The sequence below is a fragment of the Hemibagrus wyckioides genome, linkage group LG06 (assembly GCF_019097595.1).
Source record: "Hemibagrus wyckioides isolate EC202008001 linkage group LG06, SWU_Hwy_1.0, whole genome shotgun sequence".
Lineage (NCBI taxonomy): Eukaryota > Metazoa > Chordata > Actinopteri > Siluriformes > Bagridae > Hemibagrus > Hemibagrus wyckioides.
In genome coordinates this window covers 7,425,344-7,447,993 of record NC_080715.1, presented here as the reverse complement: position 1 = coordinate 7,447,993, position 22,650 = coordinate 7,425,344, and the positions used below count along the sequence as shown (strand labels likewise).

Below are 22,650 nucleotides of genomic sequence, written 5' to 3'. Positions count from 1 at the left end.
CCAAACAGACGATAATTTCTTTTCCATGGCGGAGCTAATAAAAGATTTGTCCGTTTGGTTTGATTAACCGTCTGCTCATCTGTTGTGGATTGACAGCTGTTATCTCTTACTGATCACAGAGTCAGTGTGGCGTTGGCTAGAAGATCTCACGACCTCTCGTAACCTTACGAATATAGTTATTTGGAAACGTCTGTTTTCGACCCTAGCATGGTCAGTATGTGAAATATGTGCGGACATTCAGAAACCTTCAGCGCTTGTAAATGTTGTTTTATGTTGGTACTTGAGCTAAGGATTGCTCTCATTTCACAACTCATTAATCACTTGACCTCCATGGAATTAGCTTCACCCTGCCATGAAAATATGGATTGTAAAAGAAAGGGAAAATATGATTGCTAATGACTTTGGTTATGGTTCAAGTCAAGTGGGGTTTTATTGTCTTCACTTCCTCACAATACGATATGTTTATATACAGAAATAAATTTTCCTTTCTTCCTTCTGTCCTTCCATTTCTTCTTGCCTGCAAGGGTAATAGCATTACTGCACAAGTACACAAATTGTCCTGATAACCCACTTTAATAGTTCTACTCAAGGCTTAGCAAATCGTAGCAATGAAATAACAGATTATTTGTTTAACTCTTTTCCCAGAAGCCAAAAAAAAATGGAATTTCCTCGTTTTATTGCGTCCATTCAATTCAGCATTGAATATCTTTGTAATGTCAGACTGCACAATGCTGGTTAATATGAAGCTCATATAAAAGTGGACACTCAGGGATTTAAGAATTTGTAGGGTTTTTCTGTAAGTATTTCTGTTTTTGTACCAGCCTACAAGAGGCAATATATTCAAAGAAAAGTTCCAAAAAACAAAAATGGTTATTAGTTTTCACACAAATCTTTAAAGTAAATGATGATATCAAACCCATTTCTGCTCTCCGAGATGCCATAAGTGCTTCAGCCAGTATCTTCAACCACTAAAATTCTGTGTAAGGTTATCCAGCAAAGGGAAAAACGCACGTCTCACACTGAAGACCAATATTTTATATCATCCTATAGAATAATTCATTTATTTACAGCCATTTTCTTTACAGTCCAAGCTGAAACGACCTCCTGATAGACCTCTGATTAAACAGCCATCACAGAACAGTGCAGTGATGAAATCTAGTCTCTACTGAGCGTGATAGCAAACACCTGAAGGTGCTTCAGCGGCTAAACCGTGACGGATTGTGCGTGAACGACTGAAAAACGCTACGGCTATAGATTTAAACGTTCCAGCGAAGCACTACAGTGACTTTGGCCGACGGTCCAGTGTCTCAGCAGCTAGCGTCGTCACCTCCGAGATTCAGAGTCCCCTGGTGATTAGCGTGATGTTAACCAATCACACACAGCCATCTGTTTGGCTGAACAGAGCAGAGCAGAGCCGTTACTGGTCTCTTCTCTGCATGTTCAGCTGAACCATCATGTGGTGTGAACTGGTGGGACTGGCTGCATGTCTCAAATATGAAGTGCAAAATATTTTAACATTGCAGAAACACAACAGAAAATCAGACAACACAATGACATGAAATACAAAAAAGAAAGACAGAAACGACAAAGAGAAAAACAAACAAAACACATCAGTAAGTGAAAGGAGTTATGTTTGTTTTGCTGTTGTGTATTTGTTGGTCTCCTACTAATTTCGCTGTTGTGTAACTATTTTGTCTGTTGTGTATGTCGTTTTGCTGTTGTGTTATTAGATTGGCTGTTGTGTTAGTTTGGCTGTTGTGTTATTAGATTGGCTGTTGTGTTATTAGTGTGGCTGTTGTGTTAGTTTGGCTGTTGTGTTATTAGTGTGGCTGTTGTGTTATTAGATTGGCTGTTGTGTTAGATTGGCTGTTGTGGTGTTAGATTGGCTGTTGTGTTAGTTTGGCTGTTGTGTTATTAGATTGGCTGTTGTTAGTTTGGCTGTTGTGTTAGATTGGCTGTTGTGTTATTAGTGTGGCTGTTATTAGTGTGGCTGTTGTGTTATTACTTAAGCTGTTGTGTTAGTTTGGCTGTTGTGTTATTAGTGTGGCTGTTGTGTTATTAGTGTGGCTGTTGTGGTGTTTGGCTGTTGTGGTGTTAGATTGGCTGTTGTGTTGTTAGTTTGGCTGTTGTGTTAGTGTGGCTGTTGTGTTAGTGTGGCTGTTGTGTTAGTTTGGCTGTTGTGTTATTAGTGTGGCTGTTGTGTTATTAGTGTGGCTGTTGTGTTATTAGTGTGGCTGTTGTTAGTTTGGCTGTTGTGTTATTAGTGTGGCTGTTGTGTTATTAGTGTGGCTGTTGTGTTATTACTTAAGCTGTTGTGTTATTAGTGTGGCTGTTGTGTTATTACTTAAGCTGTTGTGTTATTAGTGTGGCTGTTGTGTTATTACTTAAGCTGTTGTGTTAGTTTGGCTGTTGTGTTATTAGTGTGGCTGTTGTGTTATTAGTGTGGCTGTTGTGTTATTAGTGTGGCTGTTATTAGTGTGGCTGTTGTGTTATTAGTGTGGCTGTTATTAGTGTGGCTGTTGTGTTATTACTTAAGCTGTTGTGTTAGTTTGGCTGTTGTGTTATTAGTGTGGCTGTTGTGTTATTAGTGTGGCTGTTGTGTTATTAGTGTGGCTGTTGTGTTATTAGTTTGGCTGTTGTGTTATTAGTTTGGCTGTTGTGTTATTAGTGTGGCTGTTGTGTTAGTTTGGCTGTTGTGTTATTAGTGTGGCTGTTGTGTTAGTTTGTCTGTTGTGTTATTAGTGTGGCTGTTGTGTTATTACTTAAGCTGTTGTGTTAGTTTGGCTGTTGTGTTATTAGTGTGGCTGTTGTGTTATTAGTGTGGCTGTTGTGTTATTAGTGTGGCTGTTGTGTTAGTTTGGCTGTTGTGTTATTAGTGTGGCTGTTGTGTTATTACTTAAGCTGTTGTGTTAGTGTGGCTGTTGTGTTAGTTTGGCTGTTGTGTTATTAGTGTGGCTGTTGTGTTATTACTTAAGCTGTTGTGTTAGTTTGGCTGTTGTGTTATTAGTGTGGCTGTTGTGTTATTAGTGTGGCTGTTGTGTTATTAGTGTGGCTGTTGTGTTAGTGTGGCTGTTGTGTTAGTTTGGCTGTTGTGTTATTAGTGTGGCTGTTGTGTTATTAGTGTGGCTGTTGTGTTAGTTTGGCTGTTGTGTTATTAGTGTGGCTGTTGTGTTATTAGTGTGGCTGTTGTGTTATTAGTGTGGCTGTTGTTAGTGTGGCTGTTGTGTTATTACTTAAGCTGTTGTGTTAGTTTGGCTGTTGTGTTATTACTTAAGCTGTTGTGTTAGTTTGGCTGTTGTGTTATTACTTAAGCTGTTGTGTTATTAGTGTGGCTGTTGTGTTATTAGTGTGGCTGTTGTGTTAGTTTGGCTGTTGTGTTATTAGTGTGGCTGTTGTGTTATTAGTGTGGCTGTTGTGTTATTACTTAAGCTGTTGTGTTAGTGTGGCTGTTGTGTTATTAGTGTGGCTGTTGTGTTATTAGTTTGGCTGTTGTGTTATTACATTGGCTGTTTTATTATTTAGTCATTGTGTTATTAGGTTGGGTGTCGTGTTGGTTTTGTTGTTGTGTTATTAGTTTTGCTGTTGTGTTTTTAGGTTGGTTGTTGTGTTATTATTTAGTGGTTGTGTTATTAATTTGGCTGTTGTGTTCTTGGTTTTGTTGTTGTGTTCTTGGTTTTGTTGTTGTCTTTTCTGCTCTGCAGTTGTGTTGTGGTTCATTATGCTCATGTGCTTTTCTCTTACTGCTCACTCTACTTGAAGGAGACTCATTAGACTTTATTACCAGACTGTGTGGTGGTAGAAATGAGCAGCTTCAAAGTGTGGGGGAAATGTAAGTGAGAAAAGCAGCTAGAGCGATCATGTTTCTTCATCATGCAGTAAAAACGATGCGACGTCTCTGATGTCCTGCGTGAAAAGCTATGTGTATGGATGAGTCCAGGGTTCAGAGGGGTTAAGCTTCCCACACTGTAATCGTGCCAACAGTAACGAGGCTATAACGGATCAAAGCTCATCGCATCGGCTTCTGTTTCTGTTTCTAAACGCGCTGACCGTCCGAGTTAATCCTCATTTTATTATTCTGACTTATTTAAATAGAGCAGTTGGCTGTGGAGGAGCCCGTCACCTCAGAATCCACCGGTTCATGGTGGCTGAAATTGAATTACAGTGAACCGCAACGTTAAAGGCTGGCTGTGTGATGTCCAGCGTAAAGTCTGGATTCTCATACCTCATGAATAAAACCATACTGCATGATGAAACACTGTCTTTTTCATGATGAAACACCGTTTTACTGCCCCTGTCACATATGGTTACGGCTTTCAGAAACTTCTTTTCCCCGCTCGAACAGATGACATGTGAACTTCATTAAATCCCAGAGCTTGTTGAATAAATCTTGAGGTCATGGAGGAATATGATCTTTTTTCTTTTCTTTTTTTTTTCTCTCTCAAAGAATACAAAGCCGGTTCTGGAGCGTGCGAGGCAGTCGAAAGGGAAATTCTTTACGTTTAATTTCTCTCTTCAGATTCCTGAGACGAAGTGAACCGACGTGCTTTTCCTTGGCACTGCCTCTCAGGGTTATCTGGAATCAATTTTGTGAAACTTATGTTATTCTGCTGATGATGTCATGGCGAAAGCATGCGGGCGGTCTTGCCGGAGTTCAGAGGATTGTAACTTTTGGCTCTGGAGCACATTTCCAAGCAGTTAGTCCAACCTTATTAATCCAACATCGAAGTGCCACACATGGATCGGGTTAACTTGCAGAATCAGATTGCGCTGAGGATAAAAAGGAAAGAGATTCTCTATTCCAGCACCTGCAATTTATCACTTCTCTCAATGCTAAGCTTTCTGCTGGATTTGATTGTGTCCATTAAGAGCCCTGTTGGAATAATAGCTCTCCGTGGAAGCAGCTTGTTTCTCCAAGAAGCCATCGATTTCTTCTCTGTATGCATCGCTGACTACATTACGCAGCGTAACTGTTGCTTCTTGGCTTTTGCTGTAGTACTAATATCCACCTTGATTAGAGGATTGGTATTCGGTATATAAATGAATATCAAGTGCAGTAATACCACTGGGGATTTCTTTCTCGCTGTCTCTCCGTCTCTCTCCCTTCATGCAGCACTCAGCAGATATATGAACTTTTCCATATTCTGGAATATCAAAGGAAATTGCTTTTGAATTGCTGGTTATTTCCTTTTTCCTCTCCTTTTTTGATCCTCCAGCATATTGTTTATCATGGAGTTTTATAGCTAGTGCAATTTCCATCCACCTGTTTTCATGCAAGTTTTCAGTTTGCTCCTAATGGAAACACCATAAAAATGAAAATCAAAATATTGCATAAAAAGGGGTTGTTACACTTGGCTGAGCTGTGCGGCGCTTTTTTGATCACGTTACATCGTCTTAAGGCGTTGAGTATCAGAGGACGTTCAGGAGCGACACACAAGATGTCGAAGGTTGACGCGACTTGACTTCAGAGGTAAACATGCAAAACTCAGCCTGGCAAAAAAACACACAAAAAAACAGGGTCTGGGTAATCCCTAATTGCAAGCAGGTAGCAGCGCATGTCAAGATTGGAGTCGAGGTTTTAAAAAACGAAGGCCTGGGAGCACAAACAAGACTCAGACATGCAAAGGTTGGTAATTCGGACAACATGTTAGACTGCAAACAAATGATCAACTATTATGGATAGAACCAATCCGAATGGGGTAAGAAGGAAGCTGTGGCCATGGGAGGTAAGTGGTGTACAGAAAGGTTCAGTACTTATGAGTAATTTAGCGTATTATCCAATATTTGGGGCTGAATATCTATATTTGGTGCTGTATACAGTATTCTGCATGGAGTCACATTCTTGCATTTAGGCAGCAAAAGGATTCATGTTCTTTCTAACTTTTTTAAAACTAGAGGTTGTTTTGAAGGCAAATTACTGAAGGAAGATTTACTTGTGTCCTGGCAGTCTTACTCTGTCATTACAGAAATATACTCCAAATATGGTGGGTTTGAAAATTGGATATTCTGATCAACCAACCTTCTGAAAACCTGACATTGCAACCCATGTGTTATGCTTAAAAATTGGCCTGATCTCGTTTATATTAATCTGAACTCTAACTAAATTTTCACTTCTAATCCAGTTGTCCTTGTAAAGTGATTTTAGCAAAGGTCGCTACTTTATCTTGTTTGTGTTACGCCATCGTTCTCACCCTGTTAAGCACATACTGCTTAATTAGAGTTCAAGTTCAATTAAATCTGGAATGTCCTGTCTTCATTACTTCGTTACTAGACTTAGCCATTCCTGCATGTCTGTCCGGGTTTGCCTTATGCTGAGAGCTCCTAATAGTGACATTATCTTGGATTGTGCCTCTAATAGCAAGTGACTTTACTGCTGGGAATGGGGAAGCAAGCGGAGGGTCGATTGGGTCATTTCCTGCAGCTCTTTAAGGTTTTGCATGACCCCCTGCAGTCGATACAGGATGTTCTCTCCGCCTCTGGCGCCGAGGGATGGGCAGGATCAGGGTGTTTGTAGCAGTGAAGGATTACCGTTGAGGACCGGTGGAGACACAGAGCAGCAGGAGGGAGCTCCAGATGGAAATTGATGGCCCAGAATTTCAGAAACCTGCAAACCCACGCAGCCACATGGTCCCTGCTTCATAATGCTCCATTGCTTGCACTGACACAACGAAGCATCTCGGTAAACTCTTGACTTTGTCTGACTTTGTTTGAACGGCCAGTTATTGCCCATCTCCTGTTTATGCAGGAGCAGATTACCGTATGCTAAATCTCCCCAGAGACCCAAAGCCCTGTGTCTCAGCATGTCTTTGTGCAATAGGCATGGCTGCGTGGGCTGATTTCTTTAGATCCGATTGAATTATCTGCCTCAGCCTGCTGAGAACGAGGAGAAGCCTTTATTCTAAAGTGGAAATCCTGTAATGTATTTTGGATGAGCTTCTTTCGTGGCCCTGATAGGTTTGCAGAAGCAGAACAAACAGCAGAGACTGAACTTTTCTCACTGTTTAGCCAGAACCCTGGAGCAACTGCCTGACTGACTGTCTAAATTTCTGACTTTTTGACCGTATTGATAAGAAATAATCATTAAACCCTGACGGATAAATCTGAGCATGTTCAGTTTGTGTGAGCGCTGTAGTGATGAGTTGCCCTTGGCTAAAACTATTTGTAGGATTTCTCCACAGGTCCCACCCCTGATGTGCAAAATCATTTGGCTTCATTTAAATTTTCTATTTCTATAACACCATTAGAAGCCTGCAATTAGGATTTGGTCAATTGCATTTCTAGCTTTTAACCTCAAGGCAGACTTGATCTTCCTCTAGTCCTTCACAAAGAGACAAAAACAGATACTTCTGACAGATAGTCTTAGATGATTTTAGCATTCACCAGCTGGCTACCGATTTGTCCTTCTGTCCCGACAGATATTGTTTTACAGTCTCTGTGCAGTGAGGGAACAGCACGAAAGGACATCCAAATCATTGTGAACACTCATGACCACCTACTTGAGCAAAAATCTGCCATGAGTGGAGAGATTTGGCAGCTCTGTCATTACCCCTGTCATCGCTACCAATTGTCCCTTGCTCTTTCCCATATTGGCTCTTTCTCAGCCTCGCATCACAGTGTTGTGTTTCAGTACAACTTTGAGCTAGGAAAACCATGGTGAGATTAAGCAGCTGTCTTGCACCTGACACGGGTGATCATTCCTAACACCACAAGGTCGAGGATTTGATGTTGGTAGCAAATACTAATATCCTGCTGAGAGGAACCTTTCCAGCGGTGCCAGAAAATGGCTTTTGATGTTGGGATTTGACCGGCTGGCCAGTGCCAGAACAGGATCTGATATAGAAACATCTGATAATAACAGACCCCCAAGTAGATAAGTGGGGAACAGCAAATCATTCATTCATCTGTACCACCCACTTTATCCTGGTCAGCTTTGGGTGGTCCAGAACCTATCCCAAGTACCCTGACTGGAACGATGTTCTGTTGCAGGACACTTTTATACCTACAGGTAATTTAGCATGGACAATCCTACTACTCGTACGTTTTGGGAAACCAGAGAACCTTCAGGAAACCCAAAGACACGGGCACATCATGCAAAACTCCACAGTAATCCAAGCTCAGGTTCAAATCGGGATGTAGCAATGCTACCCACTGTGCTGTCCAGGGGAAAAAGGTGAGAGATAAACATAGCTAAAGAGATCCAGATCCAGGGGACAGCGATGGATTTGAGACGGGGCAGATGCTTCACATTCTGTTGTATTTGGGTGTGTTATGTTTGTAAGAACACACTGAGCAGCCAGAGTCTCAGATCCCTCGAGCGATCCTGCCCACTGACCATGACTCGAGTTTTGCGTTCTCCTTTTTGAGGAGTCAATGATACTTCAGTATTGATGACTTGATTTAGACAATCTGTCCTGGTCTTAGAGCTAGTCAATGGGAGTGAAATGTCTTTTCTTCAACCATTCCAAAGAAATTATTTACTCAAAATATCAAGATGATATTTCTCTCTTTGCTGATGGCCATCATAAAATTAGGACTTTTTGCTTCAAATTTGTATCAAATTTGGACTTTGCAGTTGTCTAAAGGTAAAGTTTAGGGGAAAATAAACAAGCTGTTGTTGTTCAGCTTTGAATAGCATGAAATGAACTGCCCTGGACTGTTTGTCATTTTTCTTTTTCTTGGCCATTGATGCAAGAGGCTTGTTCCGCTGCGGCAGATTGACTATGTGATTGTCACTGCGAGGAATCGAGGGGCAGAGTTTCACCTCGCCGCTTCACCCTTTCTTTCATTTCAATCTGAATCTGCACAAACAGCTCTCACTGGTAAATACAAACAGACACATGTCAAGGTGCGGCCACATTTATTAGTCCGTTTGCTGAGTCCAAATCAGAGTGATGTTGGTTTGTTTGCCCCTCGTTTTAGTTTAGTTTCACACTGCAAATAATTACGTGACCAAACAACAACAACAAATGGCTGAGGGCTCAAAACGTACTCATAAAACTCTTTTATTCATTGCAGAGAACGATGGAGAAAGGTAAACAAACCTTTCTCAATTGCATATAAATGGAAAAAAAAATCCCCCAAGCATGCAAAACACTGAGCCGCTGCTCAATATATTACTACAGAGTATCCCAAAAGTCTAGATAAATAGGCTGAATGAACACTTTTTTTAAGAAAATGTCTTTATACTTAGTACATATTTAGTTTATATTGTATAAGTTTGGATCTGGAAGCTGTGGCAAGGTTGAGATGGAGTTTAACAGGAAACATGCCAAGCACATCACACACAACACTTTATAAAGGAAACAAATTTATTAATTCATTTATTAATTCAGTGAGACTGGAAGTGTTGTGGACCAACAGAGAAGTGTGTGTGTGTGTGTGTGTGTGTGTGTGTATGTATGTATGTATATATATATATATATATATATATATATATATATATATATATATATATATATATATATATATATATATATATACATACATACATACACAGTATATATACATCAAAGTACAAAAGTATAAAGTATAGTATAAAATACGTGCTATAAAATAAATAATTAAAAAAATAATAAACAATAAAATAGTATTGTATGTATTTTTTTCTTTTTATATTGTTCTATTTTTATTTTTCTTTGATCATACTCCTTTTATTTTCGCTGCTGTGTCAACTTGAATTTCCGTAGGGATTAATAAAGGTACATCTGTCTCTCTCTCTGTTTCTCTCTCTCTCTCTCTCTCTCTCTCTCTCAAATTATCTCCACAAAGTGACTAGCCTTAAGCCTTTTCCTCCATGATCCAAATCTCCAAAACAGCTCTCTCTGTCTGCTTCTTGCTGCTCAGTTTAGCATCTAATACTTATAAAACACATGCCATGTTTTGTTTCACTTCCTGCAGCTGGCATGATTCGCATTCGCACTGCATCGGAACCGTGGTAATTTGATTGGAGGAGGACCAAGACCACCTCGCTCAGATGCCTGAGTGTGATGGCTGTGTTCTCACCTGTTTAAAACAAACACACCGAAGAGCAAAACACAGCGGGGTTCGATTCAAATGAACAAAAAATTTTGGTTCTCTCCAGTGACGTGCTTTACTCTCTAAAAAAGCCGCCACACTTATAAAATTAGATATGATCCGGAATTTTAATATACTCAGCATGCATTCTCATTTGAATGGGTTTGCTGTATTGTGTCAGCTTGTCTGTAGTTGACTGCCGTATTTTCCTGCATCATTGGCCCTGTATATAGTTTTCACAGGCCCGGGTCTATTTTAAGGTTCCGTTTTAGAAATGTTGGCTCAGGGTGCAATAAGTACAGTAAATCTGCAATAACTATACCGAACCATTATACTACAGCTGAATATAATGATGTGACAAAACAAGGTTGCATTTATAAAATGAAATAGGACTGTAAAGAGGAAGAAAAAAAGCGAAGAAACCTGAATTTCTTTATTACACAGAGTGCATGTAGATGTTTACAGACTAATGTTATAGCTAGAATATTGGCAATAGTTCAGCCAGTGTGTTTACTTGCATTTCATTAATTGGATACTGGGAAAACTTTGGCTTTTGGATTCATTGTTATTTAATCAGATTGCACTCCTTTTTACCAGTACAATGAGGTTTATGGAAATAGTCTTGGTAGTCTATTTTATAGCATTTTAAGTCCGATATAAAATGAGTCAGGACTCTGTTGGCTTTCAGTCTGAGACGTGTTTTTCCTTCTGTTGGATAACCTTACACAGAATTTTAGGGGATGAAGATAATGCCTATTTTTTCAGCTGCTTATGAGCAAGCACTTGAGGCATCTCAGAGAGCAGAAATGGTTTTGATATCACCATTAAGTTTGAAGATTGGTCATTTTTTGGTCCCATTTTGTGAAACATGGTTCTTGATTATATTCATATCTTATGGCATACATACATATATATATATATAACATAACATATAAGAGACAACTGCAAAATACTTTCACTGTAAATTTCCCTTTGGGATGAATAAAGTGTCTGTCTGTCCGTCTATCTATCTAAAATAATGAGTTTCTTCTGTTTTTTCCTCCAGGTTCATGTATTGGTGAGATGAACAGTTTTGTTTCATTTTTTGTGAACTGCTGACAATATTTCTCCTAAATTCAAAATATAACTCTTGTTATTTAGAGTGTATATTTGAAGGAAATGCATCAAAAACAACACATCAAAATAACCCAAGATCATGCAGTATTTGCAGAGCTTTAATAACTCAAATAAAACAAAATGCAAATAATTTATAAACAAATTGTCATGCTTTGGCAAAATAACATTAAGAAATCAGTATTTGGTGGAATAACCCCGATCTGAATGCGTTTTGGCTCCATGATCTCCACCAGTTTCTCACATTGCTGTTGGGGAACTTTATACCACTCTTTTTGCAAAAAAGCAAACAGCTCAGCTTTGCTCGATGGTTTGTGACCATCCATCTTCCTCTTGATGACATTCCAGAGGTTTTCAGTAGGGATCAAATCTGGAGATTGGGCAGTGGTCTCTTATTTTTTTCCAGAGCTGAATATGTTTGTACATATGCATAAAATATGGTATTTCTATGCTAGTAAAAACAATGAGGTCTATTTTTATGGTCACAGTTGAATTCTTTTCATGAATTGAATTAGTCAGAAGATGATTAATTCTCTCCAGCAGCAGCTCTGGCAGTTGTTCCAGCTGCAAGCCAAATCCCAGGTTTAGATTAATGCATTCGTTCTAATATTTAATCCTTCCTTAAGTCACACCAGAGCTCAGACGATGAGAGCTCCATATAATCAGATTACATAAAAACGTGTGCAGTCATTGATATGGTGAAGTTTTCTGTGAGTTTCACTTTTTTTTTGAGTCTCATCGCTCTGTAAAGAAGTTTGTTTCCCATTTCTGTGGAACATGACAAGCTGAAATTGTCTTATTTCCTTTAAAAGAGAGAAAACAGAACATGGTGTGAGCGATTGACTTATTATAGCTGCTTTAAGGTGGCATTTAGGATAACTATAAATGGATAAAATGTGCAGTGTGGATAATTATTCTTGAATAAACTGTTGTCGTATATTGGAATTAAAACACATGATGACAATTATAATAGCTCTTTGTGCTTGGCTGCATCACACTGTGCCATCGTTTTCCTTTATATAATACAGTCCTTCTTCAAGCAGTGTCTAAATTTAGTGTTGTGTTCTCCCCCGGATTTGCCTTGCTTTCTCTTTTCCATTAGGGGATTTTACCCTCAACCCAGCAGACAACAAAGGTGAACCTTTCCTTTCCACCTCTCATTTTCCCAACACCTTGCCCAAATCCAATGTATGGCTTGTGGAACATTTTTAATGAGACCTTAATGAAACACAGATTCGCCGAGCCGCCCTGCGTGACATCGCCCTCTCCTCATTGTGTTGATTCAGTAGTAATTAAGTGCTCATGTAAATTTGACCTGATGTATTGTCTGAATCAGTGGGTAGGATCTCCAGTGCAGTTGGCTGCGTGATTAGATTGGTAGTGAAACTGTTTTTTTTTAAAATTTTTTTATTGCAAGAAAGGAGCCTTCTCGCTTGAGCTAACACTCTGCTTGATTAGTCTGGTATTGATCTAAACGTAAATGAGAATGGATATCATTTTGACCGGTGTAGCTGTCGCTTGCTCTTGGCAATAATTCCGATTTAGAGAATATTCTAGAGCAGACTAGTTTGTGTCAGTGGTGTCGTGCCTGGTGACTTTCCTCTTTAGCTTGGCTTGCAATTTCCAATCTTATTATAGAGATATATAGTTTGCTCTGGTCTGTATTTCGAGAAGCTATTAATCCGTCTCCTGGCTAGCATCATGAGAAATGCTGATGTTGATATTAGAGAGCGGATTACGGCCGCATACCTTATCATAATTACATCTGACCATCTGACACGTGGTTAATTGACTCTTTCCCGTTTTTGCATGCGGGCCCGACAAGTTCTTGTCTGTTGCTGCCTTTCTCTTTTGTCTCCATCCCCGAAATAAAGTGTTATTTAAAAGGCCTCTGAAAGGGACTTTGCCATAACCAGGAGCTTACCCTTTAATACCCAAGCATTCTCACATACTATATTATCACAAGCAATGACGACAGGCTGTTTGGGAACGGTTAAGTAACAGTATAACTTTACCGTCAGGTGGACTTAAGCTTCTGGATGGCCCTTAATGATGCTGTAAGGACGCGTGCTACGGTTTACTCTGCCGTTTTGACACCCGACACCTGCATCTGTGCTCCATTTGGGAGCGGGAAGAAGCATAAATTGCATTGTCAGTGGAAAGAATCCTTGACATGCGCCGCATATTTATAGCTCTCCCTTAGCTTTGCATGTCGTGGGTAACGCGATATCGTCCGAGCTCCAAAGAAAAGCTACTAAGCAATCAGCTGTTGGAAGGCTCCGGCATCCAGGGTCGTAACCCAAGAAGCGGACGAGCTCGAGTCGTTGAAAACAGCCCCTGTCTTGCGTACATCAATCATATCAGCAACACAGGGGTGAAAACAGAGGGCTGAGCACATAACCTGCTCTGGCCACGTGGTCTGAGAATATTTGGCGTGGTTGCCAGAGTATCACTCAGAGAATCGTAAATCGCCTTTCTCCGAATCTGTTTCAAAAAGAAATCCTGCTCACGTAGACAGACGAGCCGTCCTCGGCGGAAAAGAGCAGGCGATCCAATCTAATTTGCTAGTAGAACACTGCTGATACAGGACGTGATCTCAAATTTCCAGTGTAGACGGACTGGAATTTATTTGACACGAGATATCGCACATGAATGACTTGCTTGGGGAATGTTCTTACAGGCATGAAGCGTGAAAGTAGTAAAACGAGGGTCTGTGTTGAGCTGTTTTTGGGTGACGTATTTGTGAGCGAATATCTTCTAGCTGTGTCTCCACCCTCTCCCATCTGGTATTTTTTCCCCCATGTTGCCGTACTTCACTTAGATCTCTCAGCGCTTGGCATTCGCAGATTCTTTGATACGACTCTTGCTCTACTTAAATGAGCCAGAACTGCTCTGTTATGTCACTTAATCTGAGTAGATTGTTATTTCCAACGTTCCTGAATGTGCTAACATGAGGTTCAGTGACCTCTGCAGGCATCAGACTAGATTCTTCTTCTTGTTCTTTGCTGACTGCAGTGGAATCTGATGTGGTCTTTGATTTTCAGAGCCCGTCATCCTCAAGATTCGGTGAGATGCTTTGCTTCTCACCATGGATTTAAAGAGTGGTTATTTAAGCTACTCTAGACTTTCTGTCAGAAAGAACCAGTGTGGATGTTCTCCTCTGTCCTGTCTCATCAACAAGGTGTTTCCACCTTCAGAACTGCCACTTCCTGGTTGTTTTTTGCTTTCCATACCATTCTCTTGACTTGATTTTGACCTTGACTGTATTAAGTCTAGAGTCTATTGTGTAGTTTTTCAGAAATACTCACAACAATGATCATGCCTTGGTCAAAGTCACAGTATGAGACCACACTTTCAGTTTAACACTTCTTGGTTGGCAAAATAGAAACATGTATCCATTCAGGAGTTTTTCCAAACTCTGTCAAGAGATTTCCCAGACTGCTAGACCCTTATGTAATAAGGTTTCTTCCAAAGCATTAGCTAGATGTAAAATAGAATGCTTGCCCTACTTCTACCTTTAACTCGCTGTGCTGTCGCTTTTATTCCAACCTAAATAGAACTTCTAGTAAGTATTCCATCTATCCATCTTTCCATCCATTCTTCCATCCATCCATCCATCCATCCATCTTCTGTACTGCTTATCCTACACAGGGTCCCGAGGAACCTGTAGTCTATCCCAGGAGACTCTGGGCACAAGCCAGGGGACATCCTGAACAGGGTACCAACTCATCACAGGGCACAATCACACATCTTCACACACCCATTCACACACTATGGACAATTTAGAGATGCCACTCAGCCTACAACACATGTCTTGGACCAGAGAAGGAAACTGGAGAACCCAGAGGAAACCCCTGAAGCACAAGGCTGGGATGAAATTTATACCCCATACCCTGGAGGTGCGAGAAAAACAAAATAACCACTAAACCCCTCCTCCAAGCAGGGACTTGTAACTTGTACAAGTGCTACAGTAGGGTCTGCTCGGTGTTATAAAATAATACGTAAAACAAAACAGAGTTAACAAACGTATGACTGTTTTGGAAAGTCTGTAGCTCTCAGAACTATATATAGTAGAAAACGTCAAAATTTCCCTGTGTGAAGGGATTACTCACGACGCCACACATGTAGCACGGTTAAAAAGCGTCTGATGATGGAGCGTATTTGCAGAGCAAATGAGGTGTTGAGCGATTTTTGGAAAGGCTTGTCTCAGATAACTGACACAACCAAAATGGCTGCTGGTGCCAGTACAAGAGACTTCATCTGTCTTAAACTGACTTACAGCCTAACTGTTAACGATCTGGACTTTCAAATGAAGCACCCACATAGAACAATTTTAAGCTTACAGACGTGAAACAATTCACTGTTGAATGTCACATACAAACCCATTTTAATAGTCTGGATTAGCGCGTAGTTTACAGTTGAAATAATTAGTCTGTGGCATGTGATTTGAGACACAGCCCAACTGTTAACGGTTAAAGGCTGAGGAATAGGCGGAACCCATATGTTTCACCTCTAACCCCATCCATCAGCTCTTCCTCCACCTGTTTTTGCTCAGAGATCGGAGCTGACGATTTGCACCAAGCACCTGGGAGACACGTTACTGAACGTTCAGATGGTTGTTAGGTGGTCTTTTATTATTATTTTTTTCTTCCCCCCCCATGTATCTCAGCAGGACTGCTGGGAATTCTCTAGTCTCACCTCATTTACACACGTCTGAGCAGATAGCACCGAGTCATATTACGCTCTCGCAGTGAGCGAAGGGTATGCAGCTCGCTGTGCCATATACAGCGCCAACTCGCTCGCTCTCTCTCTCTTTCTCTCTCTCTCTCTCTCTTTACTAAATACACACACAGTCCCTCTCGCCTGCCTTCTCTCTCTCTCTCTCACACACACACACTCAGGAGTCAGCCGCTCGTCTCACGTCTCCACGCGTGTCTCTCTGCATGGCCGGCTGATCGCACAAGTCGCTCCTGCTTTACGAGAGCCAGATCCCTCCAGGCTGATTCGCATCGAGACAGATCCGTGCTTTGTGACGGAGAGGGAGAACCTACGATTTGTATTATTTTTTTTTTCTCCGCCTGTCTCTCCACATCAATGATGGACTGACCTAGTTTTGTATTTTCCCCTGCTGCTGTGGGTTGTTATTTTTTTTGGCACTGGGGTTCAGAGGTGTTGAAAGCTGCATCTGGTGACAGCCTCTGTCTCTCTTTCTATCCGTGTTTCATCTCTGCCTCTCTTGTCCACTTGTCCTCCTTCGTCCACTTCACCCTGCTCGTCTAAAGCTTCGCTCCTGGAACTTATCCTCAGCTCTACCAGCATCCGAGTGCTCCGGCTACCTCTACTTTCACTCCACACATCATGCTCCTAGGTGAGTCCCCCGTTCCTCCCTCTTTACCTTCGCCAAACTCCGGCGTCAAACACACGCCGAGCCGATAGACATCTGACCGAGGGGAAGCTGTAAACACAGCGAGGGCAAGCTTTTGTTCCCGCACTCTCGCTTTTAAATTTGATTGCATTCAAGAACTTTCAGCTCGACGAGCTCGGTGTATATTTGGTTCGGTTATTGCGTTAGTGTTGAAGAATATTGCCGTGACTGATGTTTGCTTTTACGCTTGTACAATTTGTGCTGGGCTTCTAAACACATCGCAGATGATGCAAGATTTAATATTGTGATCTTATATTGCTGCAGTGCAATGCTTGCTACTGATGATTAATTTTTTTTGTGATTGTGAAGTTAGAAGTCAGTAAATTCAGGATCATTTAAGCAATTGTTTCATGTAGGGTGCTTTTGATATTGGTATTGGATATTATCTTAATTAAAATATTAAACCTTTATCAGATGAAACAAAGACTTTTTAATGCCAAATCTGAAGAATTCCTGCCTGAGCTATTTCATTTATTTTATTTATTTATTTTTTATTTATTAATTTTAAATTTAGAATGTTTTATTTATTTATTTTTTAATGGAAATTTTTCCATATATATGATCTTTGTATTCTGTAGGTTAACTAAGAAAAACTAAAGTCTGTAAAGCTACACAGTCAAGTAGAATTAAATTTCTGTTTAGAGAATCTTATAATATTTTTTTTAAAAAAAGAAAATAAATAAAATCCCTCTACTCGTTCGCCATAAACTGGCCGAGGTCCTCGGGTCTGAACTGAATATTGAGGCATTTAATCCGAATAATTCTTGCGATAGTAAGATAATGGACGATTTTCCTTTAAAGAGCTCTCTGCTTTGGTTAATGAGTTGATGAACACAATAAATACTTGGTTAAATTAAAAGAAGAGTTATTTTAATAAATAGGATTTAGGGTTTAGTATGATTTAGGCATCAGTCTGCTCTAAAGGTTTCTGATATCAGTAAATAAAAATAAATTTAAAAACACTGAGTTCTTTGGTGTAAGGTTTGTTTTGGACATCGTGTGAGCATTTGTTCATAATCGGGTGCAGCTTTATTTCAGGTTCCTAGTGTCCTGTCTTTTCCTCCAGCTCATTCAGGGCTATTTTTATTTTTTTAAGAGAAATTTTATATTCATTTAAGAGTAGAGTAATGCTATTCCCATTCACAGAGTGGCTTTAGAATATAAGATGATGCAGTTTTGTCATGCTTGTGCCACTACTGGCTTACTGCCCTCATTGTGTCATTAACTATCCTTAATTGAATGCACAGTGTGTTAGAGCAATTTTACTGCATACACACTGCGTGAGTGCCAACAGACCTGCGCTCGTCAGATCCTGCTGGTGGGTTCATACCGGGTTCCTCTTTCACAACAATGATGTGCAGAAAAAGGTACAAATCTGAGCGCCCCCTTGTGGAGAAAATTCAGCCTGTTACAGCTAAGTAAGCGAGGAAAGGGGAGGGGGGGTGATGGTGATTGAGGGTGGGAGAGAGGGAGTGATGGAGAGAGTGAGGGTGGGTGGATTGGAAGACAGGGAGTGATGGTGGGAGGGTGGGAGAGAGGGAGTGATGGAGAATGAGGGGGAGAAAGGGAGTGAGGGTGGGAGAGAGGTAGTGATGGGGAGAGAGAGAGAGGGTGGGAGAGAGGGAGTGATGGAGAGAGAGTGAGGGTGGGAGAGAGGGAGTGATGGACAGTGTGGGTGGGATGGAGGAAGTGATAGAGAGAGAGTGAGGGTGGAAGAGAGAGAGTGATGGAGAATGAGGGAGAGAGAGGGAGTGATAGAGAAAGAGTGAGGGTGGGAGAGTGAGAGTGGAAGAGAGGGAATGATTGAGAATGAGAGGGAGTGAGGGAGTGATAGAGTGTGAGGGTGGGAGTGATGGACAGAGAGGGTGGGAGAGAGGGAGTGATGGAGAATGAGGGGAAAGAGAGGGAGTGATGGAGAGAGTGATGGACAGAGAGTGAGTGTGGGAGAGAGGGAGTGATGGAGACAGAGAGGGAGTGATGGAGGGTGAGTGAGGGGGTTGAGTGATGGAGAGAGAGTGGGGATAATGGACATTAGGAGAGAGGGAGTGATGGAGAGAGAATGAGGGGAAGAGAGTGTGGTTGTGTGAGGGAAGGAGAGACAGAGTGATGGAGAGAGCGATGATGGGAGAGATGGGACGATAAAGAGAGGGAGCGAGCGAGAGTGAAAGAGGGTGTGAGAGAGGGATTGATGGAGTGAGTGAGTGAAGGAGTGAGTGCGTGAAGTGTGGGATTAAATCATGGTGAGAAGGAGGGAGGGAGGGAGTCACAGAGAGTCACTGATTGAATGAGGGATGGAGGAGGGGAAGGAGTGGACGATGAGGAAGATGAATGAATAGTTGAGAAAGCAAGTGGGTGGGTGAAGAACTGGATGATTCATGAGTGGATAAACGAGTGAGTGAGTGAAGAATTGGATGAATGACTGGGTAAGGAAGTGGGGGGAGTGAGGGAGCACGTGAGGAAATTATAGATAAGGGCATCTACCAGATTACATAAATTTAAATTGAGTGACAATGAGGAAGTGGATGAGTGATTGAGGAAGTGGATGAGTGAGGCACTGGGTGGGTGATGGAGTGAGGAAGTGGGTAAGTGTGGAAAAAAGGAAGTGGATGAGTGAATGAATAAGACCTGGGATGAGTGAGTGAGGAAGTGAATGAGTAAGTGAGGCACTGGGTGGGTGAGGAAGTGGGTAAGTGTGGAAAAAAGGAAGTGGATGAGAGAGTGAATACGGCATGGAATAAAAGAGCGAGGAAGAAGATGACTGAATGATGAGTAGTAGATGATTGAGTAAAGAAGTGGATGAGGAAGTGAGGAACTGGATGAGTGAGTGAGGAATTAGATGAGTAATTAAGAAAATGGAGAAGTGGATGAATGAGTGAGGAAGTGAGTGTGGAATTAAATGAGTAAGCAAGGAAGGGGATGAGTGAGTGAGGAATTGGAAGAGTGAATGAGAGAGTGAGGAAATAGATGAGTAAGTAAGGAAGCGGATGTGCGAGTGAGGAAGAGAATGAGTGATTGAGGAAGTGGATGAGTGATTGAGGCAGAGAATGAGTGAGTGAGGAGTTAGATGAGTAAGTAAGGAAGCAGATGTGAGTGAGGAGGTGGATGAGTGAGTGAGGAGGTGGATGAATGAGTGAGGAAGTGAATGAGTGAATGAGGAAGTGGATGAGTGAGTGAGGAAATAGATGAGTGAATGAGGAAGTGGATGAGTGAGTGAGGAAATAGAGGAGTGAGTGAGGAAGTGGATGAGTGAGTGAGGAGTTAGATGAGTAAGTAAGGAAGCAGATGTGAGTGAGGAGGTGGATGAGTGAGTGAGGAAGTGGATGAATGAGTGAGGAAGTGGATGAGTGAGTGAGGAAGTGGATGAGTGAGTGAGGAGTTAGATGAGTAAGTAAGGAAGCAGATGTGAGTGAGGAGGTGGATGAGTGAGTGAGGAGGTGGATGAATGAGTGAGGAAGTGGATGAATGAATGAGGAAGTGGATGAATGAGTGAGGAAGTGGATGAGTGAGTGAGGAAATGAATGAGTGAGGAAGTGGATGAGTGAGTGAGGAGTTAGATGAGTAAGGAAGTGGATGTGAATGAGGAGGTGGATGAGTGAGTGAGGAGGTGGATGAGTGAGTGAGGAAGTGGATGAATGAGTGAGGAAGTGGATGAGTGTGTGAGGAAGTGAATGAGTGAATGAGGAAGTGGATGAGTGAGTGAGGAAATAGATGAGTGAATGAGGAAGTGGATGAGTGAGTGAGGAAATAGAGGAGTAAGTAAGGAAGTGGATGAATGAGTGAGGAAATAGATGAGTGAATGAGGAAGTGGATGAGTGAGTGAGGAAATAGAGGAGTAAGTAAGGAAGTGGATGAATGAGTGAGGAAGTGGATGAGTAAGTGAGGAAGTGGATGAGTGAGTGAGGAGTTAGATGAGTGGATGAGGAAGTGGATGAGTGAGTGAGGAGTTAGATGAGTAAATAAGGAAGTGGATGAGTGAGTGAGGAAATAGATGAGTGAATGAGGAAGTGGATGAGTGAGTGAGGAGGTGGATGAGTGAGTGAGGAAGTGGATGAATGAGTGAGGAAGTGGATGAGTGAGTGAGGAAGTGGATGAATGAGTGAGGAGTTAGATGAGTAAGTAAGGAAGCAGATGTGAGTGAGGAGGTGGATGAGTGAGTGAGGAGGTGGATGAATGAGTGAGGAAGTGGATGAATGAATGAGGAAGTGGATGAATGAGTGAGGAAGTGGATGAGTGAGTGAGGAAGTGGAATGAGTGAGGAAGTGGATGAGTGAGTGAGGAGTTAGATGAGTAAGGTGAAGTGAGTGAGGAGGTGGATGAGTGAGTGAGGAAATAGATGAATGAATGAGGAAGTGGATGAATGAGTGAGGAAGTGGATGAGTGAGTGAGGAAATGAATGAGTGAGGAAGTGGATGAGTGAGTGAGGAGTTAGATGAGTAAGGAAGTGGATGTGAATGAGGAAGTGGATGAGTGAGTGAGGAGTTAGATGAGTAAATAAGGAAGTGGATGAGTGAGTGAGGAAATAGATGAGTGAATGAGGAAGTGGATGAGTGAGTGAGGAGGTGGATGAGTGAGTGAGGAAGTGGATGAATGAGTGAGGAAGTGGATGAGTGAGTGAGGAAGTGGATGAATGAGTGAGGAGTTAGATGAGTAAGTAAGGAAGCAGATGTGAGTGAGGAGGTGGATGAGTGAGTGAGGAGGTGGATGAATGAGTGAGGAAGTGGATGAATGAATGAGGAAGTGGATGAATGAGTGAGGAAGTGGATGAGTGAGTGAGGAAATGAATGAGTGAGGAAGTGGATGAGTGAGTGAGGAGTTAGATGAGTGAATGAGGAAGTGGATGAGTGAGTGAGGAAATAGAGGAGTAAGTAAGGAAGTGGATGAGTGAGTGAGGAAATAGATGAGTGAATGAGGAAGTGGATGAGTGATTGAGGAAGTGAATGAGTAAGTAAGGAAGTGGATGAGTGAGTGAGGAAATAGATGAGTGAATGAGGAAGTGGATGAGTGAGTGAGGAAATAGATGAGTGAATGAGGAAGTGGATGAGTGAGTGAGGAAATAGATGAGTGAATGAGGAAGTGGATGAATGAGTGAGGAAGTGGATGAGTAAGTGAGGAAGTGGATGAGTGAGTGAGGAGTTAGATGAGTGAATGAGGAAGTGGATGAGTGAGTGAGGAGTTAGATGAGTAAATAAGGAAGTGGATGAGTGAGTGAGGAAATAGATGAGTGAATGAGGAAGTGGATGAGTGAGTGAGGAAATAGATGAGTGAATGAGGAAGTGGATAAGTGAGTGAGGAAATAAATGAGTGAATGAGGAAGTGGATGAGTGAGTGAGGATATAGATGAGTGGATGAGTGAGGAAGTGGAGGAGTGAGTGAGGAGTTAGATGAGTAAGTAAGGAAGTGGATGAGTAAGGAAGTGGATGAGTGAGTAAGGAAGTGGATGAGTGAGTGAGGAAGTGGATGAGTGAATGAGGAAGTGGATGAGTGAGTGAGGAGGTGGATGAGTGAGTGAGGAGGTGGATGAGTGAGTGAGGAGTTAGATGAGTGAGTGAGGAAGTGGATGAGTGAGTGAGGAAGTGGATGAGTGAGTGAGGAAGTGGATGAGTGAGTGAGGAAGTGGATGAGTGAATGAAGTGGATGGATGAGTGAGTGAGTGAGATGGATTAGTGAGTGAGGGATGAGTGGATGAGTGAGTGGAGGAGTGAGTGAGGAAATAGATGAGCAAGTAAGAAAGCGGATGAGTGAGTGAGGAAGTGGATGAGTGTGTGAGGAAGTGGATGAGTGAGTGAGGAAGTGGATGAGTGAGTGAGGAAGTGGATGAGTGAGTGAGGAAGTGGATGAGTGAGTGAGGAAGTGGATGAGTGAGTGAGGAAGTGGATGAGTGAGTGAGGAGGTGGATGAGTGAGTGAGGAGTTGGATGAGTGAGTGAGGAGGTGGATGAGTGAGTGAGGAGTTAGATGAGTGAGTGAGGAAGTGGATGAGTGAGGAAGTGGATGAGTGAGTGAGGAGTTAGATGAGTGAGTGAGGAGTTAGATGAGTGAGTGAAGAAGTGGATGAGTGAATGAGGAAATAGATGAGTGAGTAAGGAAGTGGATGAGTGAGTG

General features: G+C 41.7%; 1 protein-coding gene across 5 annotated transcripts in view; it reads left to right on the top strand.

Moving 5' to 3' along the window:
• The window catches only part of znf385b (zinc finger protein 385B), a 225,347-nt gene that overhangs the window by 71,932 nt on the left and 130,765 nt on the right, over window positions 1-22,650 (top strand). The window contains exon 1 of one of the 5 annotated variants that reach the window (XM_058393038.1): window positions 15,793-16,492. The exons of the other annotated variants lie outside the window; for them this stretch is intronic. Within the exon in view, the coding sequence (XP_058249021.1) occupies window positions 16,483-16,492 (10 nt within the window). The 5' untranslated portion in view covers window positions 15,793-16,482. Of the gene's footprint in view, window positions 1-15,792; window positions 16,493-22,650 lie in introns of those variants that run through there. 5 annotated transcript variants of the gene reach the window in all.